Source organism: Pavona decussata, unplaced genomic scaffold (assembly GCF_977016875.1).
Source record: "Pavona decussata unplaced genomic scaffold, jaPavDecu1.1 SCAFFOLD_254, whole genome shotgun sequence".
Classification (NCBI taxonomy): domain Eukaryota; kingdom Metazoa; phylum Cnidaria; class Anthozoa; order Scleractinia; family Agariciidae; genus Pavona; species Pavona decussata.
The window spans coordinates 945775-973473 of record NW_028145657.1 but is presented as its reverse complement, the minus strand read 5'-3'; the positions used below and the strand labels follow the sequence as shown (position 1 = coordinate 973473).

The 27699-nt window shown below is 39.3% G+C and overlaps 2 protein-coding genes across 4 annotated transcripts; both read right to left on the bottom strand.

Moving 5' to 3' along the window:
• Positions 1-22: 22 nt before the first annotated feature.
• On the bottom strand, positions 23-21008 carry LOC146456458 (recombining binding protein suppressor of hairless-like). 3 transcript variants are annotated; one of them, XR_014858713.1, is made up of 15 exons: positions 11828-12943; positions 9657-9846; positions 8752-8883; positions 7520-7688; positions 6876-6947; positions 6047-6100; positions 5549-5597; positions 4730-4867; positions 4356-4468; positions 3732-3800; positions 2906-2977; positions 1949-2104; positions 1302-1405; positions 214-788; positions 23-180 (listed from the first exon to the last, which is right to left on the bottom strand). XR_014858713.1 is itself a non-coding variant. In XM_085092712.1 (15 exons), the coding sequence occupies exons 2-15, from the start codon at positions 17284-17286 to the stop codon at positions 578-580; spliced, it is 1590 nt and encodes a 529-aa protein (XP_084948838.1). In that variant the 5' UTR covers positions 17287-17362; positions 20861-21008; the 3' UTR covers positions 180-577. The 3 variants fall into 3 exon arrangements, 2 of the variants coding, with proteins under 2 accessions (XP_084948838.1, XP_084948837.1); XM_085092712.1 differs by lacking the exon at positions 11828-12943 and adding exons at positions 17226-17362; positions 20861-21008 and having other exon boundaries at positions 180-788; XM_085092711.1 differs by having other exon boundaries at positions 180-788.
• Positions 21009-24327: 3319 nt separating this feature from the next.
• On the bottom strand, positions 24328-27638 carry LOC146456457 (uncharacterized). Its single transcript, XM_085092679.1, has one exon. The coding sequence runs from the start codon at positions 27615-27617 to the stop codon at positions 25419-25421; it is 2199 nt and encodes a 732-aa protein (XP_084948805.1). The 5' UTR covers positions 27618-27638; the 3' UTR covers positions 24328-25418.
• Positions 27639-27699: the final 61 nt, after the last annotated feature.

The window sequence follows — 27699 nt, the reverse complement described above, 5'->3', positions numbered from 1 at the left end:
AAATACATCACTGACAATGTCATTAGTGTGTTTTTCCATCATTTAGCCAAAAACAACAAGAACAACAATTACAAAAATAGGCTTCAGTCAGTTGGCTGAATAGCCCATAACGAAATGTAGCTCAGCTCATCACGTTGGCGTGGCAAATTGGTTAACAATACTTTATGACAAGGTCAGATGCTTTGCGAAAGATTTAATCGACGTTGCAAATACAGTTCGGTAATGGTTAGTTTAAAAATAAAACAACTGCACAGTTGTTCGTAAACAACACTCGAGGTTGTTAACACAAAATTTTGTGGCTGTGTTTTCGTCGGTTTCGTCCAAATATAACTGAACTTATTTAACTCAACAATCTCTTTACAAAAAGAATCTCCTCGCACTAAAGTGTTCTTGAAGATTCCTCCATTGACCAAAAGTTTCGTCAACGAGTGTTTGTTTAAATTTCCTCGCGAATAGTTCGAAAAATCTCGAGAAAACTGCTGGCGTGAAAGCATTAGTGCCGGCGTCCTTTCGCAAACAGGCTTGTCAAACCGCACACTTCAGTGACTCCATATAAATATGGCTTTTCACGCAGCCTCTACATGTCAGATCTGAGTACAGTTTCTGATATAGACGAAGTAGGTCTTTCCACTGGTTCAGGCGTGTAGGTGAAGGTGAGTCCTGTGGGATAAATAACACCATCCGAGCGAACAAGACTGACTGCAACTTCAGTAGGCTGACGAACGAATCTCCAGCCGCCACGGATCGCGGATATGTCTGGGACTACACACAACAGGCTCTCAACGCATCTGTAATGTGAAGAGCCAAGGAATAGAATCAGAAGAAAAATAAAAGGTACGCGATCGTGTACATGTGTCTTTACCACCAAGGGTGACTTTTTTTGGTTCGGTTTCCTCAGATGCGTGAAAATTTTGGCGTGGACAACAGAAACTATTTTTGCCTCATTTTTCAGATGAGTACCTCATAAAGGAAATATAACGCAACGAAATTATTGTTTTTGATGCCATTAACGTTTTACTACATGATAAAATGTGAGAGTTTTGTGTTCATCTGGAAATTTAGCCCTCTCTTGCGAACGCGTCAATATATTTTTATTTCAAACCACATTTCCCTACGTGTTAATTATCAAAAACAAGCGTTCATTTCCTCACTTAGTCAATGGCGGCCATTTGTCCGGGCGCAAATTAAAAAACAAACAAACAAAACTAGTCACGTCCAATGTACTATGGGCATGTTGCATGGCTCTTAGATTGAACACCGCCATTCCTTAGCAGATGCATTACTTTCTAAAAGACACTTGCCTGTACATTGTTTCTGCCTCCACGTCTCCAAACCAAACTTTCAAATTAGCTGTGAAATGCTCTCCAGTCAGCTCCAGCATGGCTACATCGCCACCACCATTCAACTGCGGAGAGTGAATAAAGCATTACAACCTCTTTCGACATACCCAAGCGAGAAAAATGAGAAGCAACTTGTAGAACAGAAAATAACTGTTCATACGTTTCATTCATGCACTGACTGGTTGCACCATCGAGGGCTTATAAGACACTGCTTCTTGCGGCAGACAAAAACGGCTACATGTATACACGGCACCCCATGCAGTTCAACAGGGTCATATCCTCAGCACGTTTTGCTGTCTTTGTATTTGTTGTGGTTCAATTTTATCCTTGGTTCAAATTTATCTTCCATTGTTCTTGGTTTTGGTTCCCGCCCCACCCCCACCCCCAAGCCACATTTCCCTGCCAGGTGACAATTTTCAGACAACTTATTGTTTCCTATCACCCAATAAATGATTGTCTCGTTTTGACAAAGTTCACTTTCCTGTCAAAATATCATTTTCTTTCAGCGAGACCTGGAAGAAAAACTGTTCCAGCCTTGAAATCCCTCCGAGTCAATAAACTGCTATTATAAAAAACTCTTTCCTTAGACAATAATGTCAGTCGGTTACCTGTAAATGGTGCACTATTGGGACAGGAGTGATGGGCGTCCTCACTGGACCATTTCCCTCGTAAAAGCTATATTCTGATTTGTCTGTACTAATTATTGTCCAAGAAGCTCCATCGTTGATCATCTCCTTATTCTGCTCTTTTGGACACGGCGTTGCCTGAACAGAGAAATAGCAATGTCAATTGTCAGCGGTTCGTGGAATTTTGGAAGAATTGCAGAATATATATCCCGCCACTTAGAAGCTATTGACCCTGAAAAGGATAGATACACGGAGCGGAGGGTAGACTTTCCTAAAGTCGTCGCTCCTCATTTCCAGTCTAACATGTCCCGGAGCGCTAGCTGCCCTACTTCGCTGGCACTCGAAGCGCTTGGCTTTTTTCCCCTTCCCGCTGAGAAAAAATATTGACGTTCAAGTGGGGGAGTATTATGCCGTTAAACAAGAATTGCCGTGGTGTTCCTCGTAAGACCTAGATATTTGGTAATCCGAGGTTGTCAGCTCATCCTCCTTCAAATTTGTCACGATTCCACCGAGGCGTCGCCTACAATCGACTTTTATGCCACCAGTCTTATCGGGTTTTTAAGTTTGTGCGTTTCTTATCTGGAACAGTGTCGTGAACACCGTTGGACTGCAAAACAGTCTGTATTTTGTCGAGAGTTCGTTTGGCGAACCGCAGCGGCTCGAAAAGGAACTGAAAAGAGCGGAAAATTCAGTGTAAGGTTTGGGAAGGAATGCTGAAAACAGGGATCTCTTTTCCTTCTCGCCTCGCTCGCACAGTGGGCTAGCGATTGACCTTATTGGAGCAGGGCTTCTCTATTCGCTCGTCACGCTTCGAATCTCAAGAGAAAAGGACAGAGAAAGAGAATGTGTTGCAGTCTACAGTACCAACAACACTAAAATCGTACGAATGCGCGTTAGGCAGAATGTACACTGTAAACAAGTTAACTATTCTCGACCTACCTGAAACTGAATAATTCTCTCCTGGGATAAACAGAGGTACATTCGTTCAGTTTCTTTCATATAAAAGGCGACCTGTGAATCAGATAGCCAGGTATTTAAACAGTTATAAAAATCTACAGTACGGAAGACAAGGATAATGAGAATAAAGGACCTCACCACCACTGTCGGCTCAAAAAAGAAAGGAAGGAAGGAGGGGGGGAGGGTCATGCTCCATTATCTGCTCTGGTGTAAAACAAATTCCCGAGCTTGAGTTTGCTTTGAAATGGTCACGTTATTTATTTTTGCATGTTTGTAAATTGACTCTGAAAGTCTTAGAGCACTACCCATAAACCATTTGAAATCGTCCTATAATGCACTGCATATACGCTTTATGACGTCGCGTATATAATTGTTACACGTCCTTTCAAAGGTCAGGAAGGAGGCGAGTTTCGTTTAAGCAAAAGAAAATTACTTCCAGACTTGCAGCTTGATGGATTACGAGGAAGTGTCCATGCTGACTTCAACGTTCGTAACTTGTTTGGATATCAAAGTAAAAGACATCTAACTTCTGTAAATTGGTATGACGTCATCGGTCACATGGCTTGATATTTCCATAGCAACAACAGCTTGACCAGCCCTTTTTCAAGATTTTGATGTTTTTTAAAATGAAAAGTTTTTCGTCTATCGTCCTATTTTCCATTGGACATAATCTCCCTTGACGCTACAAGGGAAGGGGAGTTCGGGGAGGGAGAATATGCCCCCAAATAGAATAAATGGGATCAAGAACTGATGGAAGAACGGATGGAAGGAACACCATTAGCTGTGTGGTAACCAAAATTTTAATTACCTTATGAAGTTGAGATACTGGATCATCAGCATCTAACAGAGCAGTTTGTTTGTCCACTTTTCGAATTACCTAAAGACATAGTCAAAAACAATGTCAGTGAGCAGTCGTTTGCTCTTATGAGAAAGCATTATGAGGTCAAGTAACAGGCGATTAAAGTACTTAAAAGAAAAAAAAAACATTGGTGACAGAACTCCAACAGTAGCTCTAAAATTGTGAAACGTACTTCCATGGAAAATTTGGATATATCCTTCCTTGCCTTTAAATACATTTTTAGGAAAGCACTCGGTTTATTCCACGTTTTTACAACTGTATGTTGTTCGTGCAAACTAAATTAAGCAAAAAGCTGTTGGTCATTTTCATGGAAATGGCACGTTGTAAGAACTTATTAATAAATTATCAAATTATTAGTATTAAAAAACGCAAGGGTGTGTTCATGTAGTTTTGAACCGCACCAAAGCAAGTAGACCTGACATGGCAGATGAGGAAAATACTGTACAATACAGACTGTACATAAATTGTAACAAACACTTGCACTTCAGACTTCCTGTCACAGTGAGAGGGAAATTGACTTTAAGAAAGCAAGCCCTCAAATGCCATTAATGAAGAGTGGAATGTCACACATACCAGTCTGGGTAAGGCCATCTTTGTAACAGAGCAGACGAGCTTTACTGTTGAGCCATAGTGAACATAGCCTTCTCTGACAGAAAATTCTTCACTCTCAGATTCGTCATCATGCACTGTAAAAAGGCAAAACCCATCACATCATTGAACAAATTTCAGGGAAAGCCCCTCAAACCACTGACAAGGCATTAATTGAGTGCTGAAGTTTTTTGTTTTGGCCAAAAAACTGGTCCTAACATTTACAAGATGGCAGTATTTGTTAAAAACAAGGCCACTAGGCTGAACTCGATTGTAACAGCAAATACATAATGTAGGAAATCCACAGCTGAATTTGTCATGCTGAACTTAGGTGTCACATTAATTTTCAATGTACTCACATAGATGGATGGTAAAAGCTCCCCACTGCTGGCTGCTGGCATGAAATGTACCATTTTCAACATGAAGATATCGCGTGCTAACTGTCTGCGATCTAAGGCGATTGAACAGAGCCACAGTGGAACCAGATTGGATACATACTACAACAAAGAGATTGCAAAGAGGTTAATAGAGAAAATAAGTTCCAGAGAGATATGCAACAGTGTGAGCTTTCATAGGGTTGAAGGTACATAAATCAATTTTTGTACAAGTAAGTTTTAATTAAACTAAAGCAAATCTGGTGCTTCTAACTCTTCATAGTGGGGTTTGCAAGCTCCTTACCTCTCCCCTTGGGTCTGTCCTGAAAATTCTCAGCCCTTGTGGTCTTAAAGAATTTTGCTGATAAAAGGGGGTGAGAGGGTGAAGACCACATATCCAGATCCTCCAAGGCCCGTTTTCAGTATACAGGTACATTGTAGTCTTACAATAAACATACCCAAAAGGGCTAAATTGAAACTTTGGGTCAGAGGACCTGATTCAGAACTTAATTGATGATAAGCAGAGTTTCTACCATGCCAGTAAGTTAAATTAACATGCAGTTGAGGAAAGCATCGGTGATGTCAGTGATGTGTCAAATCTGCTACAAAGCTGACTCTTCATAGCATGATGCCCAAGCATTTGACCACTTTTAATATTAATTTGTGCACTTCAATTCCATCTAATTGACAATTTGGAATGTGAAGGTAGCGACCAAAACGCCTTCTAAAAGCCACAAAGAAAAGTGCATGGTCTCACTTTTGTGAATACATTTAAAAACTACTGTAACCGTTTAGAGTACTTACAATCTGCATTCTTTAAAGATTGCTTTTTCTTAGACGGCTTCGAAATAACCTAGAGGGTCACAAAAGAGGCACATGTTGTAATAAGAGAATTTACTTGACCAGCTGACAAAAGGGCTTTAATGTAGGAGTTACACCTATAACCCAAACAAAATAATTTCTGTTTAATTTCTCAGAAACGTTGCACGGAGTTATGACAGGGAATAAATATTCTTCCCTTTGCCTGATATTCTACTGTATTCTTGTTTTCATTTCTCATTGTTTTTTTTTTTTTTTTCATTCCTTATTGTCGCAATTTGTAATTTCTAGGGTAAGCAAGATTCAGCCAGTTGTCAATTGTTTGAGTAGATATTAAACAAAGGTATCATTGTAGTTGGGAGTTAAACATTGGTCTATAAGTATAGGTATTGACCTAAGGGAATTTGTCAGTATCAAATTATTGCTTTGTTTTAGGCATACAGTATGCACCCAGCTTGCTATATAATGTAGCACAAGTCATACCTTTATTCTTTTTGAGTTGAATGTACCAACATGGTCTCCATTTGGATATAATAACTAAATCAAAGACAAAAACAGTTACGATTATATAAAATAAAATAATTAATATCAACCCAACAGAGAGATAAACATTAGCTATAGTGTACATGTAGCATCATGATCAAGGGCAAATGCAACCTGTCCAAGTTGTGCAGTGTACATTTACATAAAATTTTCTTGACTTGGTGTACTACATTAGCATTTTTCACAATCAAGCAATGAGGGACTGAAACACATTAATTTGTGGATATAATTTGAGCTAACTGGACTGCTTGAGATATGCTCGACAATGGGTTTTCAGCAGGGCTCAGTTGTTTCAAAAGCTGATTAATACTAATCCGCACTTTAAGTTAAGCTCCGCCAAGGATTTCACAGGTCTTGTTCGTCAAACATATTTCTAAAACCAAATTTTTAGCTGGAGTTAAAGAAAAGACAAAGTCAAAACTGATTACAGCAAAAATATTTTGGAAATTAGTCTTTTAATTATTGATTACTAAAATTTTAAACTGGAATCAAAGTTCACCCTAACCAAGGGGTAGCTTAATCATGTTGTGAACAATTGGGCCCAGAAAAAGAAAAATTTTGCACCATTCACCCCCAAAAGTGGTGACATCAGCAGTCATAAACTGTTTATCATATCTCCATGAACCTACCAGGATTCGTTTACCTGAGTATTTCTCCTACATGTAATTATGATCATTTGAAGTAAGGCCCATTTTCATTTGCAGGTACAGAGCGTGACACTATGCCAAAAAGTGACTTCCTAATGAATTCTGTCAGGACTGAAACTTACCTTTAGCGACAATTCAAAGTGTTTCCTTTTGTCAGAATCAGATATATACAATGTTTTGGCTGCTCCATAGCCCTACAATAAATCAAAAATCCCAAACAAAAAGTTTTGTTATCAGTGCAGTGCATGGAAAGAAAAGTTTATGAAGTGCAGACTGACTTGATTATGAGTACGATGACTTTAGCTTTTATGGCACAAGCAGGGAGATCCCACAAAAAAAAAAAAATGACAACATTTTCAAAAGAACACTTAAAGAGACTAAAATATCATCCTGTGCAGGACTATATACCTGCCAACTTTTTCTTGACTCAGCAGTGTGAGATTTTTATCCTGGTGGCACCAGGATTTTCAAAGACAACCCAACTACATACAAAGTTTTCCAAAGACTTATGATTATTTTTAAATTTTGATTTGGTTGTATTGTAAAGGAAATAACGGGAGATGTAAAGAATCCACCATAAGAGGACACAGAAAAAATCTGAGCCCCAGATAGGATTCGAACCCATGACCCTCTGTGTCCTCTTATGGTCGATTCTTTATATGTCCCTTTATTTCCTTTATAATACTTATATCAGACCCATAGGTTGGTTGATTTGGTTGTTCCTGGAAACGCATGTTAGTATTAAATACTTAATATAAGTTCTCACTTTATCTTCTATGATAAGCTGCTGCATTTCCTGCTCATTTTTACTTCCAATTCCAATAAAAGCCACAGGGTGATGCATTCCCTCGTCCTCTGGCACTGGTGGCATTATTGACTGCCGATACTGCCAACCCTCTCCCACAAGATAAACACAAGGTGGCGGGCAGAAAAACCTGCAACACAGAAAATACACAAAATTGACATACATTTTTTTAAACATATACAACATGCTAGCAAAAAAAAAAATTAAAGAAAAGAACGAAACTTAAGAATAACAAACTGAATATGCCATCTCATAACTCCAATCTCCAGAGGGGTGGGTAGAGGTGGAAGTCATAATTCACGTAATATTACAGTTACTGCCCATGAAATTGATGGCCACAAAACAAACCTTTGTCATGGACCATGAAAGTCTCTTTGTTTGAAATTCAGGGACCATGAAATACATTGTAGCAAGATTCATGGAAAACTCATGGCCCACAAAAGTGTCTTTTCACAGGATGAGCAAGTCCTGAAATAAAATGCTTCATTTTTTATGGAAAATTCATGGACAAAACAAAGCCATCAAAACAAATATATTTTGCAGTATTGATTGGCCATGAAAAGCTTTTAATGGGTTATTCACAGAATATTCATGACATTTTCATAAACCTTCAAAGTTAATTTCATATATGTAGTGTATTTAGTGTGTTATTATGTGCAATGTTGATTTGAGGGGTTGTTGGTTACTGCAGTTTTCATGAAACCTGGGGGGTGCTTAGAAAAATCATGAAGAAAACTAATAATCTTAGTATAGTATTATAGAACAGTTTTCTGAGTATATCATCAAGCTTTTCTTCGGAACTACGTAAAATTGAAAATATTAAAGAAACTACATGTAGCAGTTCGAGTGTCCAACAACAAATAATTTTAATTGATCACCATTAATATGGGAATTAGGAAGTTCAGAACCTACTGTGCTATTCTGCAAAATAAGCTGATGAAGGTACATTGTACATGTCAAATAACAATGAATACATCTTGTACATCGCTGAGCACCCAAATTCTAAGCTCACTACCAGACACTTCTTTTAAGAGAGAATGTTGGCAATGAGAGCATGACTGAGCAACATTTCTTTAAACTGTAAGGTTTGTGTTTCAATTCCTTTGTCAGACAACAATGACTATAAGGTCAAGGATTTTTCTGTTGTTCAAATACACCACATAAACCTTACAAGTTACTGTTTTGAATTTTACCTTTTTTCATTGCCGTATGATTTCTGTGCCACCTTGGCATGAAAAATAATGACTGTCTGATGACCATCTCTTGGTACGACATCTGTGAGATATTTGTTCATGGCACCCTTTGATAACCTGGGATGAGATCCACTGCAAATTGAAAGAAGACAGTTGAAAAATTGAGTACTGTCTTATTAAAAATTACTCATGATCACAAAAATTTTTTGGGCATTAAAATTTAAATTTGCAGTTTTATAAACAGTAACAGAACAGGTTAAAAATCCCAACTGGAAGGAGTCAGACCAGTTGGCAGTGAATGAGAATACAACTGAGTCCGATCCCTAGTAGTATTCCTTGCTAATTTAATTTATTTGCATTGCAATTTACTAGAAGTGTTATAGCTAATGTATCACTGAATGCATGCAAGCATGACTTTGATGTGTGATGGTTATTTTGGGATGTACTATTTACATAAGTATGTGATCACAACCTTGAGCTCAATAATTATTAATTCTACACCATTTTTGTAACTCTTACTTGTGAAATGGAACCAGAAAACCACCAGCTATTTGGTAAGGAAAATTATTGGGGCAGATTGGAAATGGAAGTAAAATGAAAATGCAAAATAAATTATGTTATTTCAGTTTTGACGTATCTAGAAAAACATTGCAGGGGTGGTGCAGTAATTTTGAATGCACCAGCCTCCCAAATCACATTTGATTTCTCGGAGATGACATCAAAGAGGGTTGATTTTGTTGTTGCTTTTTGCTCCTGCTCCACAAATTTTTCTCCAGGTTCTCTGGTTTTCCTGCCTCCACAAAACCACAGCATAACTCCAATATGAATAGGAAACAGTGGATGAAGAGTCACTCTGAATTAAATATGTCACTTCTATTTTATTTTATTTTATTTTACCCACTCACCCATCTTTGTGATACTCTTCCTTGTCTTCATCATCCTCAGGGGGAGGGGAAGGTGTGGTTGGGGGACTGGGGTGGCTAGCTGCTAACTGTACTGCTAGACTGCGAGGTTCTACACCAATTCTAACTCCTTCGTGTCCGTGCTTAGGTGTTGATGTATAACCACCAGCCACTCGTTGATAAGGAGCTCTCCCTGTTAAGGAAAGGGTTGAATTACACCCTACGTAGTTTCCAAGTCTATTCTGCTTTGTATACTTTACATCTTAAAGTGACAGAATTGACACTTAAATCAGCCCTAGTAAATGACCATGCCTTCAAACACATTTAAGAGCGATAAAGCTGTTTGTTGCAAACTGGTTGTCATGGATAAAAGGCTCATTTTGAATTGTGTATTATGTTCCTTTGCTTGGCCTTTTTTCAACTGACCAAAGATCCCATGTTTACAACAGAGAACATAGGGCAATGGGAAATAAACCATTTTAAGGGGATTGCCTCCTGTTTGTGTAACTTTTCATCCTAGCAGCTGACATGTGCCATAATCACTTGGTACACTAATCACCAATCTAGGGTCTCCTTACCTACTGTAAACAACAGGAAGGAGCAAGAGTTTGATGGGTTTGAAATTTGAAAGTCGTACTCTTACTTAGTCTTGTACTCATATTCAAATCTAAAGTTCCCTATCATCTATGGGTTAAAAAGTATATTGTGTAGTTCCAGAAAATATCCATATCTGCCTCCCCCCCCCCCCCCCCCCACCACCACCACCCCTGTCCTGTCCCCCTTCCTCTAAGAAGAAAGAAGGAATTGGAAATTTGAGGGGGTAGCTCTTGAAGGCTAAAAATGTAAAGGAAAGTATGAAGCTATATTAGAATTTCAGAGGGGTAGAAGGGTCATGGAAAAAAAATCCCTTCTATGGGGGGGGGGGGGGTTATTTTAAGTTGTAGGGAACATGCTACACTAACCAACAGTTAAATGCAATCATTGCAAAAGATGGACTTTTGTTTTGGTGTGATAATAGCAACAATAATTATTGTTTAAGTGTTGCAGAGTACAAAATATTTCTTGTTTTTTAACCATTTCAGACATATTTGCCTACAAATATAACATGCTTTTAATTAAGCTATGCCGTTTTGAAAATGCTGCTAGATTTCGTGTATGGAAGTTCTTTTAATCCTTTCTTCGCTGTTTTTCATTTTTCTCTTCTCTGTTGTTTTGTTCATTGGAAACTAAATTTAAAGAACATTTGGTCGCAAATTAAAAGTTACGTGACTATATATTTTTGGTTGGGAAGTGAAACCAATAAGCTTAAACTTTAGCTAGGACCTAATACCTGCTCTAATAAAAAAAAAATAGCACATTACATGAACAACCAGCAACTGATGAACACAACTACATTTTACTAAAAAACATAACACTTAATAAGAAAAGTTAATTAGTTACTACATACATGTACACTTAGTAAATCGAACCCTCAGTTCTAAGAAGGACTGAATAATTTACTTAAGTCCTAAATCGTTCAAAAGAACTAAGCTAAATATAAAAGAAAGCAAATGTGTCCACAATTGATCGTTAGTCCGCATTTAGTTTATCATTAAACATTTACAAATTGTTTTCGTTATAAAACTTGTCTTACTGTTAAGCTTACTATCTTACAGAGCATTTTGCTCCGAGAGAAGCCAAAATAAAACAAACTGGGTCATAATTGGCAGATAGTTCAGGTAAATTAAACTTCAACAAAGCCATTTCTTCACGCGTTGCAGCGTAAGCATTACTTGCTTTCCGTATTTTTAAGCTTACGCTCATGCTTGTCAAAAGCACTTTACTCAGGGAAAAACGCTGAATAATAGCTAAAATTGGAACAGCAGACAATAGAATTTTCACCCAAGGGGAATTAAATTGTCGACGCCTTGACCTCGTTATACAGAAATTGTACAAACTCATGTTACATGCTCAGTGTGCAGCATAAAATGGCGAACAACGAAAGTGTAGCTGAAAAGTAGATAAATTAAACAGGCGACGAAAACGCAGTGATCACAAAGTCTACCGATAAATATTTAAACAACGGAAGATTAGCTAACATTTTATGATCTACGTAAAATTCCGAATACGAGTGTCTGCCTCACTTTAAAGAAACGAAAACGACGTTATGACGAAGATAAAAATTATTTACTCACTTGAGAACGTGCTTTCAGATTGCGTTGGCAAACTCGCAGCGATTGTAGAAGTGATTGGAGAATGAAACACACCAGACTGGACAATTCCACTTGCTGGAAAAACATCCGATTGAGGAAAGCCTCCACTTTCAATACGAGAACGTTTTACACTTGTATAACGATGCCCCATATCTCTCGCTATCTGAAGTCCAGCGTGTGTGTACAGCGAAGCATCACGAGCAGGACCTTCGTTAGGAAACATCGACCTCTGTCCGTGCGGATCTGACATATTCCCACAGCTTCGCGTCCGCAGATTTGTCTGTGCCCTGAGCGAATAAACTACGTTTTGGAGAAAGTGGTTCTAAAACAGATAAACCATAGGGAAATCTCGCATCCAGAAGACTGTAGGGGGCATAATATTTCAACTACAACCGCTCCGTCAACTAGGTAAGCGATATCATGAACGTCTGGCAGTAGTGATTCGACTTCTTCGACGGAAAAGTGGTTTTTCGCAAAAGTGTTGGCCGCAAAGCTAGTACTCCATTGACTTAACTTCCTCTGGCAACGTGTTTTATTCACGTAGTCGTCTGCACTTCACCTTAGTTTTTCATCCACTCCGTTTCGCAAGCATCCAGAATTCGACGGTAAATAAAATGCCTCTAAATTGAGCGCGAAGGTAGACAGTTTCCCGGCAAAACTCCGTGTTTGTGTCTATAAACGAAGGAAACCCGCTAGCTGCGGACGAAATGCAATCGCGAACAATACATCGACAACAATGTGAAGTGGAAGTCAGTTGATGGTTAGCCGATGAGCGTGGGAACTTTTGTGGCAATTCAAGGCTCGTGAGAAAATTAACCCACACCATATATGGAAGTTATTTACAAATAGAAGCTATCGAACAAAGGGCGCACGCGACCGGCCGCCGAATCAACTCGGCCCAGAGGGAATGTCCATATTCATCATCTTGTACTAACATGTGGGCCTTTTGTAAGCTCGAGAGACGAAGATTTCACCCGATTGGTCGAGCTACAATGGAGCCTGCTAATAGATGGGAATCTTTGCTTTGGCTCAGCTGTTTCTGAGGCGAAGTTTCTCACGGGAACACAAAGAAATAGTTCGTTTGTGTTGAAAGAGCTGTTGAAGAGTTTGAACAAACTTTTAATGTAAAATGTCGATATATTGATTACTATTTGCTTTAAAGTTACGTTTCTCGAAGATTTTCTGACGTTCTACCAAAGCCTCATTTGAAAAATCACACTAGATTTATAGTATGCAGTCGCAGAACTGACCAATGGTAGAAAAGCTTTGCTCAACCTACAACCGTTGCTACGATTCCATATTTATACCCGGCTTTATCCCAAATTTTCGAAGGCTAAATAAATTCATTAAAATTATTTTCTACCGTTTCCTCGGGCTTCAGTTTGCTCAGCTTTATTTATCAGACTTTTGTTTTATTCAATATTCGCTTAAACCGCGAAACAAAAGCCAAACAAATGAAGAAAATCGTTAACTATTTTTTAACAGGTCCAATACATTTTGTGACAGTGAATATATTGACCCTTTTCCGCCCCTTCAGTTTAAAAGAAAATTAATGAAGGAAGCTCAGCCTTTTTATTAGTCAGATAAAAAGGCTCCAATCTCTAAAAAAAAAAAAAAGTAAAGAGTTGCCGACTCTTTGTTCATCTATCTAGAGAAATTTGACTGATACAAATCTAACGGCCAGTATATAATCAGAAGTAATCAAGACCCCGTTCGACTTAAAAGCTATTCATGTTTATTAACAAGTACTTTCGCTGTCACTTTTCTTCGCTTCAACGAATTTTAAATTTAGAAATAATAGCCCGTCATCCATGGCCGTCACTTCCTGTCGAATTGAAATTTTTGAGCCGGTTGATTGGACAATAGTGACCCGCTCGCTGCTAACCTGAGTATCAGGCCTTCCTAACGGGAGGGGAGGAAGCATCGGCCAGAGAGCAAGAAATCTCTAATAAGTTCTCTACTCGCTCAGCTTTGCTATAGAGGAAGGGACTGCTGAAGATGGTATTCAATACAAAACGCCTACGCCTCTGCTTTTGCTTTGAAACAGCGTTCGGAAAGTAAAGTTACTCACGCGAATGTCCGGTATAGGTGGGAGATGGGTAGGGGGCATTGTAAACTTTAAGCAATTTGTTGCCGTTTGCTAGGATATTATTATTATTATTATTATTATTATTATTATTATTATTATTATTATTATTATTATTATTATTATTATTATTATTATTATTATTATTATTATTAATTACTAGTAGTAGTAGTAGCAGTTGCAGTAGTCTGAAATAGGATATGGAAAAATGGCGGTATAGACTTTGGTCTTAAGGAAAAGGGGGGAGGAACCTTATAAATAGCTGCCATTACGTACTTTCAGTTGTAGGGAATTTGTGTCATGTTTTGAAGCGACGAATTCGTTGAATTCTGCAGCTTTGGATCCCGCGATCTAGAGTTTGTTTATAACGGCTTCTTTCTTTCGGAATAACCTGAACCAACTGTGTTAGTCACTGAACTGATATGAACGGTTTTGATGAAATCGCGAAAAACAGGGATAATCGTGCTTTAAACTAACCCGCATATCTTGTACTTTCTATACAGTGTGCCGCATACGCATAACGCACTGTTTGGCAGGAATGGACTTCAGGATGTTTTACTACAGGAAATGACAACAAATTGGTAAACCACAAATAAGTGGAAAAGTCATCGTCGGATGACAATGCTGGTGAGATGCTTCGTCACAGTGCGGCAACCGCTTTATGAGTCAACACAAATCAATGTTAGAAATCATCGTGCATGAGATGGCAGAAATGCTGGCTGTTTTACGTGGTATCATTACACATCAGCACACATAATATGCCATTCCGGCAAAGGGACAACTTATTTTGTTGTCGATCGATATCCCCCCACCTGTACTTACTGACCCCATTTCATATTTTGATCACTTTTAGGACTGCTTCCAAATTTAGCAAGTCGGTAAGTTCGTTGAAAATAGTACCTTGAACAAACTAATTCATGCAGAATGTTCTCGATATTTAAGCAAGGCATGAAGGTTGTGCGTAGAAAATCTTTGTACTTCGCCGTTACGCTATCAAAAATTTGTCAGACTTTGAGATAGTCCAGCGTTCCAATCGATGACGTCATGGGTGGTGCGATTTGTAGTCGCCAGTAAATGTTGACTTTAGCACTCAATAAAGCCGACAAGAACACCCTTGTTATGTTTAGCTTACTTTACTGAGTGGTATACTGTTTCACCAATGGCTGATCAGTTGCCTGACTACTGTTGTTGCCGCAAATCTTGAAAATTAACAGTTCATCGCATAATCTTTTTGGTATCAGACTGCACCCCAACGGTATATTTACTTATAAACGTCCATTCTCCGACCACAGGCCTGAGGAATAGGAAAGATCCATTTGAACAGCTCGTCCAGTTTCTTTCCGTTCAGTTAAAGCCTTAAACAGCTTGCTTACAGAGCAATTTCCTCTTAATTTTTGCTTTGCTAGTGGAAATATAATTATAATATTATATAATTTAAAGCATTATATAACTAATACCGGCGACTGATTCTGTCTGCGGCGCAGGCTAGACTACGACTAGTAGTCCCTTATCACGGTTATTTTAGGCATAGCAAAGTGCGAGCGAAACACACCTGCGCGCATGAAACTACTTGCCTCGCGCGAAGAGACGCGACGCGTGGGGGGAGAGGGGGTGAGAGGGGTTGGGAGATAGGGAAAATATTTACTTATTTTTGTCTCCCCCCGCCTCCCCCACCCCATGTGCGTCACTTGTTTCGCTCCCTTTGTCAGATCCCGAGATGACACTACCTGCCATGGATTTGCAGAAAAGTAGCCCAACTTTCTAGCGCAACCTTGAGCATCAGTTACATTGATTATGCCGTCCTCATTCTATTTTGCGGCAAATCCCATCGAGTGGAAATTTAAATGAGGCGGTTTTAATTAAGCACTGATCTGGACCCGGGTGGTGCCATTTTCCTCTGAATTTTTGCAAAACACAATTTGAATTCTTTGTCCTGAGTTTGGGTTCTGTCTATAAAAACTGCGGAAGTGAGTACATCTCGTCCGTTGTTTGGATAGTACGTTTTTAGCCAAAGGCATAAATCTTTTGAAACCTTCTGAATGAATACACCAAACAATAGTCCTAATTAAACTAAACGAGAGACGATTAATCATGGTGCTGAAATGTTGCATAGATCGACTCCAGGTGATCGACTCTGCGAAATGACATCCATTCTAGTCCTTCTCTAACTGAACGGAGGAGAACGCTCATAAAATTTGTAAAGTCAACTGGAAAAGGTTTTGGAAATAATCCAGCTTTTCAGCATTTTAAATTGTAATTATAAATAGTTACTGGCATTTCAAATATTTTTTAAATTGTGTCTTGATTTTTTTTTTTTAATTTCTTATCTTTTCTTTCTCGATCTTCTATTCTAAATAGACAGGGGATAGCTGGGGACGTCTCATTTAATGTTTTTCATAATGAACATATTGTTTTCTCAATAAACTATTAAATACAAAGGAATTCACGATGAACAGCTGGTGGCTTATCATACCCCCTCAAAATGAATGAGATGCTGGATATTAGTTTATCAGTAGCAGGAGCCCCTGTCAGTAGCTTATTCTCTGGCTCCCATTTCAATTCAAACTCTGTAACTCTTACCCTAGACCAGACCACTTTCAGCCGCATTTTGCCAACTCATTGACTAGACACTTACCAGCCACACCCTATCCTAGTTTTAATAGACGTATATTTTTAAGTCAGCCGGACACAAGCATGTAACTCGGCGGAAAAGGAAAAACCGAGTTTCCCAAGAGGAGTCAAACACAGATGACCTCCTTCCGATTACTCCAGTACGGATGCTCCACCACTGAGCTATAGCAGATTCGTGAGAGATAGGCCATTAAACCTGGGATTTTTTAATATTCTTGCTCTTTGGCAGTGAAGAGCGGGTATTTTTTCCCAGGAACGTTAAATATTAACCATGCAAGATTGCCTTGGGGACACTCAGCTGGTGTTTAGTGCATTGTACGATAAATTTTCTCTAAAAGGGTCGTTGGGTACTCCCGTTAAACTACAATATTTTCATGTGACAAACATAACAGCTAAACAGAGAGCTTGCTCGAGCCAATGATTTTGCCAAAAGGACAACCACGCCTTCTTTCTTAACCATGACCATCTTCCTTTTTTAGTGATGCATTAATTCCGTTTAAGCTACTTAGCTCTTATCGATTCGTAGTCCGCAAATAGTGTATTTAAAACCTCCTGTGAGAGACCAACTAATCTGATCACAAGGGTGGCCATTTCATGGCATTATGTTTGTTACATATACTAGAACAGTGCTACAAGAACAGATACAACTGTATTTTTACTCACGTGATACGTGTCTACTCAGTTTGCGTTTAACATCTGAGGATTTTTTCTCTGCCATTACCATTAGTCCGCGCTAATCATTTTATTGATTGTAAAATCTTCCATTGCGCTGACGAGTGAAATCATGGTGAAATGCTTACCTGAGAGAAACAAAGTATATCCGTTAGAAATATAGGAGCAAAAGCTCTACGGAAAGCAGAAACTATATGCTCCAAACGTCTGTCAAAACTCCAAACTTCCGTCAAGGAAATTTGGTGTCTGTTGTTTGGAGTAAAAAACGGTTTTTATCAACAGAAACCTAAAAGTATTTCTCAAGTCTTAGATTTTCACCCCAGAGTGCCAAGACTATTGATGGACCGGGTAAGAATGGACTGCAACTTGAAAAAAAGTTAGACTATAGCTAAATGTTTCCAAGTTCTTGCGTTGTCGTTTCCAAGAGGCACTAGAGCAGGTCATGAGTTGTTCTTGTTTTCTTGATGTTCTTGAATTATTTTGTAACTAAATCAGTTCAAGGTGTTTGTCGCACCATTTTCACAACCAAAAGTCCCCGTACTACTTCCCCTCAGTAAATACTTTGTTGATAAGGCTGGTCCCAGACTTCACATTTTGAGAGTATGTAAGCGTTTTCTGGCTACCGTCAGAAGGATCTCCATTTACTATTTTATAGCGTCAGTATTTTCATCTTTCAGCTTGGTATTCGGGTATGGCGCAGTGCTAACGAAATGCTAATAAGATCATGGAGTAAATTGATGAATCATGTTCTTCTTCGAACCTACACATTTGGATATACTGGCAAATTAACCACAATTGAAGATGTCAGGATCTTTAGTTGGCAATCGTGCGGGCCTGTTATATGAACTTTGACGACCTCTAAACTCTAGGAAATTTAGAAAGCGCAAACATGATTTCGTTCTTCCAAGAGCGGCCAAACAACCAAGAATTGTCGCTGGATCATGCGGATGTTATTTTGCACTGAGAAAGACCAGAAAACTTAGTCTTTCTTTTTTATATAAACTTTGAGTTGCAATTTTCACAGTGATTACAACTATTACAAACGGAATTTTGAAGACCCTTTTGGTTTTTTTCCTTTGGCCTGGATCTTAACCCTATTATTACAGCATGAAACAACTAGGGGCATTGCTGTTCCCCATCTGGATGGGAATATATAGAGGCCACTAAGGGCAGCACAGCCCTGTTGCGTTGGTCAGGTTTTAGTAAGGGCTTGCTGATAAGTACACTATCATACACCGACTATGGGGAGGTAAATGTTTCTTTTCTAAGGAAACAACAAGATCAAGAATCAAATCACTGGATCATTTGACTACTTGACTATCGGGCTTGACAATTACATCATCATGAGTAATTCTGTATGATTACCCACTAGGAGTGATGTGCTATAATACAGTCCTTTTAAAAATTTAACTCAGTGTCGTAAGTCACTTGATGGCAGTTCACACAACATCGAACATTTTATGAACTGGCGTTTTAAATAGTTGATTTGTATGGCTCTGTGGAGACTTGTTTGTTTAAGACAGCGCCGTTGAAATAGGCAACTTGCAACTGACGCAATGCTGACGTTGTTTTGCAACATTGTCGGTGTTGCAAGTTGCAGAAAACATGTTACCCGCTGCAACGTATCTGCACAACCTCAATAAACGTTTTCTGCAACACGCAAAACAATATTTTGTTGTCAAACACGGTCGCAAACACTGATTTAAGCCTCTCAGAGTTCTGTTAATCGAGTTAAAACGAACGCAAACACAAATACATAAAAATTACAAGCAAATATTTGATCGATTGTTAAAAACCAAGTTTTTCACTGTCACCGCCAATACTGAGCTAGAGGTCGGATCGGACTGGCAGAATTCACAACAACTTTCGGAAACGGATGGAGTTTGCTGAAATCTCCTTTGTACGCGCTCATTTTTGTTCAAATATCCGTTTAAAATAATCCCAGGATTTCCGCATTTTCCTTGGGCTTCAAAATATAAGGTTACTGGTAAGGTACCAAGGCAATGCTAGCTGGATTAGGACAAACGATATTCCGACCTTTTTGAACTCAGACAAATAATTGGTGGCCTTTTTTTTTCTCTTCTTAAGTTACTGCTTCAATTCATCGGCCCGCGAAAGCTTTATGTGTCAGTCTAGTGTCCGCAAAGGTCGTGTTGTAGTGCCACGGCGGTTAGGTCGGCCAGAAACTGTTAAGACAATTACAAAACCATAAAAACCGCTTGTTATTTTTGCCTGAGGACTAGTACTGCTTTTTCACTCACTTTATGCTCGCTCTTGGCTGCAGGGTTAGCTAGGGAAAACCAGGCTTCAGGCTCAAGGCCTTTGTGTCTGGTTTTTACTGGTAAGGCAATCTCGCGTGCATAAGAACCAGTACAACCTAGGCATCGTCACTGCAGATATGAGAACATTTTGATGATCTTTGATCGTGCATTTCGTGGGCGGTGTTTACACACACTTTTGTACTCGCGCGTATGCTTGTGTCTCGTGGAAACAAAACAAACAGACCTCGGGGACCCACATTACTTGTATGATCATAACATTGCCATAAAATTCGCAATATGTATAAGCCTATTTGGCGAAGTAAATATAGACCGCTCTGACAGATCTTTGACATATATAAATCTATAGAGCAAATGAGAGCATTTCTGGATGCTACAAAATATGCACCATCATGATCCCGGCAGTCAACGTCTAGACTCGGCTGTCCTTATATTATGTAATCAGTTTTAGCGTGCCTCAAGGCATATACTTTAGCCCCCCCCCAAAACGATCGAATCTAATGGACTCAGAATGCAACATGAACGTGAGAACAAAATTGAAATATTTTTTCCATCTGGACTTTCTTTTTTTTAAAGAAACTGTTGATGTGTTGCCTAACGATCTTGCAATTGTCTAAACACTAAACCGCAGTCCTTCAATTTACGCACGTTGCACTCATAATGTAAGTGTATCAGCAAACTTTACAGTTAAAAAGAGGTCCACTGAGGCACAAATTGCAGAAAAAAAGGAAGGAAAAAGCTATTTTCGCCGTTTGTCGTAGTCCAGGTTACCCGAGAACTATAACTTTATATTTACTAAAACTGCACGTGGTCATTGAGGTGCTCTCGTTATAATCATAGATCGTTTGATTTGATTGCGCTGTATCCCAGTGCACTCGAACTCTTCCAGTCATAACACTGTTCACCTCTGTTTTACTACTGAGTTCAGTTAACGGTATCATGAACCAGCCTAGCCTAGGCCCAACAGACCAGGCTCTCTGCTACACCAATGTTTTCAAAGTGTCTCTGCCGATCGCGCCCTAAATTTGTCATCTTTAGGTTTGCAGTTTAGCATGGTCTGGATTCGTCGCATCGCCTCAGGCCTCTACTTTTCAAATTACAATTTGCCATTTGAAACAGTTTTTTCCCGTGGAAATTTGCCAAATTGAAACAAATACGACAGTTTCATATTCCTGCTGAATAAGCTTTTGTTGAATTTCTCTGGTTACCTCACTCCACTGACTGTACACGCACTTTAGTTGCTGACTAATGAAGATCGGATATTCAAGTTACAGGCGTTGAGATGGAAATCATGTCAAATCTTTTAAGATTACAGATTACACTATCAAATAAACTCCTCGTACTTACCCTTAAAGCAAATATGTTTAGATTAGAGCAGAAGTTTTGGCCTGGTTTCGCTTTGCATGCGCTTTTTTGCGCTAATCCTAGGTACGTGTATATTTTCACCTTTCATCGCTATGCACTGACTTATGAAAATTCTCACGCCACCTCGGTTTATTTATGTTTGCCTTCAACTCCAAAAGCTTCCTGAAACATTACGCCATTGTATTCGCAACAAAAGAATATTGATTTGCTTTATTGCGCTAACTAACCCATTTCACCGTGTACCGTTGTGGAGTTGTCAGGGGTGTTTGAAAGCACTCACTAGATAGATAACACAAACAAGTCAGGTCATCCCAAACCAAACAACGCTGACAATTTTCCACGTTTAAGCTTTTACGATCTGTATCAACCTTGCTCTCTACATGATATTTTTTCCAGAGCAAGTTACAGAATACCTTTGAAGTCTTGGAGCGTTGTTAATGACCGCAAAAGAGCGCCAATTTTCACTCCGAGTTTTTGAACTAACTTAAGTAGATGTCTATTACGTATTAGCAATGTAAACTATTTCCTACAAAATAAACACGACAAATAAGCTCAATTGCAATTAACGACGTTCTTAGCTTAATGCTCCTATAACGTTCAATAAAAAACGTTGCTCAAAATTTAGCGTGAAATGTTTCCGCACGGCTGACGGTTCCCACGCCTGCATCGCATCAGAACAAAGGGTCAAGATTAACTCAATCAATCACTATAATTATGTCCATTAGATAAACATGGGATTTTACCCTCTTTCGATTTTCTTGAAACGAACGATTTTAACGACAATAGCAGCCGGGGAATTGGCTGTGATGTACACACATGATTTACCCAGCATGCCTTCGGTTGCCGGCACCCGGGTAGTCACGTATCTTAGATGGTAGCCATAGCAACTTCGCGAAACAAGTTGTGCGGTTTCGTTCAAGGTTATAGAATAGCGTTGGCTGGCTGCCTCGTCCCCAGGGGTCGCTCCTTGATCGCGTGCTGTTATTGATTGATTTAGCGCGGTGCGCGTGGCGTTGTGGGACTGATGATGCATCCGCGTTTCGCTTCCTTCCCATTAACCCCCGCGCTCCCTTTTTTTTTTTTTTTTTGCTCGGCACCAGGGGACGAGGCAGGTTGGCTGGGGTAAGCTTCTCAGCTAATACCATGAATCGGAAAAAAAATACAGAAATTTCTAGATAAAATCTAGCCATGCCAACCCTGCGTAAATATTTAAAAAACAAATAAAAATTAACCTGTTGTAATGTTTCGATCAACATTATCAAGCAGAGGCAAAGCATATGAAATATTGAAAATTTAGTTATCCGATCCAAGAAACATCCTGTTACTTTAAATAAACGAAATTACGTAGATAGAATCTGACTCCGTGTGAATGACGTGTGGCTCATTAAGTAATTGAAGGCATATTTTGTCTGAGCGCCTTGCAATGGCTAAAAACAAAGGACATTTTCTATTAGTAATTGGTAAACTCTACGTTATTTTCATAAACACCACAACCACCCCTCCCTCAAATGAGCTCAAGATTTTTTTATCGCGTGACCCCATGACAATCAGATGCCACGCAAAGCAACTGAGAGACATCGTTTCACTACAAAGTTAAGGGCACAAATGTGATTATTTCTCCTTATCAAAGTCAGTCAGTATTTACGTGGAGTAAATTGAACTTAAATATTCGAGATATGCCAATGTTTAATACAATGTATCGAATCGACTAAAACTGCAGTGTAGCGAAACGACCGGTACCTGCAATCTTGGACAGAGCAAAAACAATTGAATGCCCCTCCCCCCAAATCGATGATGAATTCATGCGCATAGCAAGACGCGGCATTTTTCCATCACTGAAATGGGGCGGAGGGGATATGGGGGGGGGGGGGGGGAGGAGTGGTCTTAATTTTTCATTTGAATTGTGCAATACAGTAAAAACCCGCGTTTAAGAACCTACTTTTTTAGAGTTTGGCAAAACAGGTTCTTATATTTTGGGGTACTTACTGGCATTTTAGGCTAAGTAGGTTCTTAATTAGGTTCTTAATTTTTACAGAGTAGAAAATACTGTAATGAGCTGCAAGATGATACAGGCATGGAACACTTAAACCAAGACCAAGATTACATACAAATGGTACATTCTTTTAATTGTAGCCGAAATGTTTTATAACAACAGTTCACATTTAACATACATTGTGCATTTTTAGTTTCACTGTGCAATTTTTTGATCTCTTAAGACAACCTTTTTGGTAAAATATTATAAATAAAATAGTTAAACCCCGCATATAAGAACCTGTTGGAATTTTTTTGGCTAAAGAGGTTCTTATATTTTGGGGTATTAAAGTAGCAAATTTCTGCCAGGAGGTTCTTAATTTTCTAGGTTCTTACACGCGGGTTTTTACTGTATTGTGGGTCCTTTCCCTCAGCTACAGCTTGGTGCTCTACCAGCTGAGCTAACCGGGCGATGGTACTGGTTGACAGTGGAATATAATGCTAGCAGTCCCTTTCTGGATAGTCGAGAGGTTGCACGAAATAGGGGAACGAAAGAGCCAAAAACTGGAGTGAATGTGTGGAGGGGGGCTGGGGGAGAGGCTCATTCACTTGGCTATTTTGTGCGCCTTCTCAACTATCCAGAAAGGAACTGTTAGTCTAACAGTGGAAACAACTTGGAGTGAATTATTTTTAAGGAAAACAGTAAGATGATAAGATGGCAGAGGGCGAGGTTTTTTTTAAACAACTGAATTTTACAAATACAATTCGCAAAACAATTAAACTTGACATTTAATATAATTAAACATTTATTAGGAATAAAAACACTCTAGTTAGTACACACCAATAGGACATTTTCACAACGGCATCATTTCACTACAACTACCAGAATACTCCAGTTTTTTGTTGTTTTCACATGCTAATTAGAGCTATTGTTCTTTGTTCTCCACTGGGAGTACAAAATTTGAATTCGAAAAGGAAACAGAATGAATTCTGGTAGTAAATAAGTTGTAGTCAAATGGCACCATTATGAAAATGGCCTATCCGCGTTACATTGAACCAACAATACAAGGAGCCAAGAAAATGAAACAAAAAGATTCTGAGCACAACTAAAAGGGAGGGTAAAAAGAAACCACCAACTATTGTTGAAATACTTGGTCTCAATCACGACACCACTGTATATTTCCAGATGAAAATAAAACACTTCTGAAACATGGCATAATAAGTTTTAAATTTGTTTTCCATAGCATTACCACGATAATCCTTCCAAAAAAAGTAGGGCCATTCTAATAAAAAAGTTTTGTTTTACATTACCCTCTATTTCATGGGAGTACAGTATCGCTCCAAAGTAAGTTACCACCCTCTCGCGAGACGCGACTCTCGTCTTGAGAGATGAGAATCTCGTGTTAAGAGACCTGACACTTGTTTTGTTAGAGGTTGAAAACCTGAAAAAACTAAAACAAATAAATACTTCCTGGCATAGCAAGTTGCGAGTCTTGACTGTAATATCCCCCCCCCCCTCCAATAAAAATTAAAATTAAATGCACTTAGCCAGCTTATAGTGAGGTTCACGTCAGATCAGAAATGGAGCAGGTTGTGAATTTGACTTTTTCAATACCTTTTCAAAAGTCAGAGAGAGCAAAAACATTTTATGAAGATGCAAGACTGCAAGCTGTTACTAAGTCAAAAAACAAACTGTTGTGAGAAGCAGCATTACAAAGTATGAACATGATTTTGTTGTAATTTCTCACAAAACTGTGAGTGCACCAACTATCATTAAAGAATTTAACTGCAACAAGGCAGTCAAATGGCATCCAAGTCTGTGTATTACAAAATGGAAAATTTTTTTCACTAGTAGAAATAGCTTTTGATTATGCTGCAACTCTCCTTTATTACAACTTGGTCATAAATATCACTTAACTGGAGGTGCACACAGAATCGGCTGCAAATTGCATTTATGAGTTTCTAGATTTCAAAATTTTCTGGCTCTTGTTTCCTCTAGAGCCACCTACTCCCCCTCCCCACACAAGAGGAAATGTGCAGTCAATTCTACTAGACACAAGCACATACATGTACCAGCACAAGTGCAAGCTGGCTACAACTAGTTAATAATAAACAGTGAAATCTCAGGTAGTGGCCTACCACTTTGTAATGAATTAATGTATTGCAGTCATTCTCTTAGCTCTACATGCAAAGTATTCAAGTTGATGGAGTACAAAGTTGTGCTGGAAAATGCAGTCGTAAACAGCAGCCCCCCCCTCCCCCCTTTGGTTACTGTTTGTCATGCAATCTGTTGCCCAGTAAATGGCAAAGAGTCAGCTGACTCTCAGCTAATCGCTGACTGCTGGACAGTTGACAGCATTGCTTTTGGTGGACAGCCAGTTGGTAGACTGATGGTGTGCAGACTGTGAGTCAACTGTTGATCCTTTGTTGGCTGAACAACAGAAGACAAATGAAAGAGGAAGACATGAATTGCTAATGAAACATTTAAGTGACCGTGATGGAATGTTACCTGGAGGTGTTGTTTATAAACACCAGTAACAATAAATATTGTAGTTCAATAGTAAAACCACTACTTCACCACAGCTTCTGTTAAGGCTTTTTCCAAAAGAGATACATACTTTGGATGAACATGAGTGCCATCTAGTTTGTACTCACTGTTTAACTCAGAATGCTCATTTACCAGCAGCTCATCCAGGAGATCCAGCCAGTGAAGTCCAACAGAATTCCTTACACACTTTTCAAGTTTCTCGTTGAACTGCAGCACTACTCCCCTTGTTTCATCCAAAATTGGAAATACAGGGTGGACAAAAGTCACAAAATCATGCTGCTCCTTTTGCTCCTCAAGGAATCTTATGTAGATAGCTACAGCTGTCTCAATTGCCTCTTCCATTGTGTCATACTTGCAGCTGTTTATAGCTTGAAACAGACCTTCTCGGCAATCAATTTCTCCAATGTTAAAGATGACAACAGAGCTGTCTGGAATCGCCTTCAGTGCATTCAGGAGGGAAAATTTAGGGTAAAAGTACCCTTCCTTTCTAATGTGCCAGATCTTCACACCTGTAGCCAGTAATGGATGAATGATACATGGCTTCCCTCTGTAATTAATCAACCTCCATGATGCAGAAATACAGTGACTGTCTGATGCAAAGTAAATGAACTCTGGATCCTGAGGTAAAGGTGAAAAAGGGACCTTCATCACATGACTAATGCATGAATAAAATGCAGCTTCATTTCGCAGAATTGTGAGATGCAGACCACGACCTTCATGCAGTTTATCAAGAATAGGAAGCAAGGGTTCCACTAAATTCAATGCTCCTTTCACAAACAAGATCTTCACTAGAGTAAACAACAGTCCAAGCTGCTGAAACTCAGAGTCCAACGCTTTGCCGACATCATCCTGATGGTTGAAAATTGGAAAAACTGTCACTGGTGCATTACTCATTGACAAATAAATATCTTCTGTGACCTGCTGCAGGAATGGCACAATCTGTGAGAATGAAATGTTTCCAATTTTAAGAGCAAGGTTCTTGTTCATAAAGGCACGTGTCGCTAGGAAAGCCTTGTTGTGCTCATAAAGAATTTCATAAGTGTGAACAAGGTACAGGCAGATGCTAGGATCACATGGTGAAAGCTGGCCTGCACGGATCACTAACTCTAATGATTGCTTCATGGCTCCTGATTCACGAAGAATATCAGCAGTGTACATCATTGATTCTGATGATTCCCAAGCGTCGCTTAGCTGATTTTCAAACACAGACATCCCACCTGGTCGGCTAAGCAGTTCAGCCACTGGTTTTCTAATGTCACGATTGCCTTTGCTATGTACCAACGCAGACATCAAGACAGCTATAGCTTCACGTAAATCCTCCTGAGAATTCTCTGCAGTGTGAATTGCAAACCCTCTTAAACTTTCCACATGGGAGTCGTCTTCTTTAAGCACATCAGCAAACAGCTGTCTTGCCATTTGGACTTTTCCTTCTTTAGCAAAAATCTTGGCAATGGCTGCTTGGACATCGTGAATCTGTCTTTTAGAAGCTCCGGTTGCCTCCAAATGACCCATGTATTTTATGTAGGCATTTGTTGCCTCCTCAAGTCTTCCAGCGCCAGCTAGACAATTGCCAAGGATAAAGCTTAAACTTGGGTCACTGGGGTTCACTTTTACTGCAGCCTCGATGTATTCCAGAGCAAGTTTGGGACGTCCTGCTTCCAGGTAAATTTCAGCTAAGCAAGAAAGTGCAGAGTAGTTGTTCTCCACAACCTGTAAGGTTTGAGCACAAACACAGGCCGCCTCTCTAAGGCTTCCCACCTTCTTGAGATGTGGAAGAGTAAAACGAGTGGCGGAATCCAATCCACTGCCCTTGAGTTCTTTTTCGGAAGAAGCGGTTGGAGAATTGGCACAGGCGAATTTGCCCGCCTTCGATTCTTTTTTAGACAGTGGGCGAAGCGGTGAAGAAACAGAGGACTGCATTGGTGAATCCAAAAGATTTTTTTGTCTTTCATCCTGGTGAGGAAACGTTTTGACAACAACGAAAAGATCTGTACCATCTTTTACGACTGCATTGACTTCTTTCTCAAGTGACAGAGTGGTTTTCCTCTTGTCCAGGAGAGCGGTGTTGTGGAGGGATAGCTTCGTCAAAGGCAAATGTTTGGCATTAAAAGCCTCCAGAAATTTCTGCACTACTTGCTTCAGGTTTCCTTTTTCATTGCCACTCCATTTAAAAACCATGGTAAACTCCTGAGGACCGCAAAAATGAACATAAAACTTCATGATAGATGAAACAATTGAACAACAAAATCCTGCAAAATTAAATTTTGTTCCCAGTGCTCTCACCGCTTTCCTTTTTCTGTTC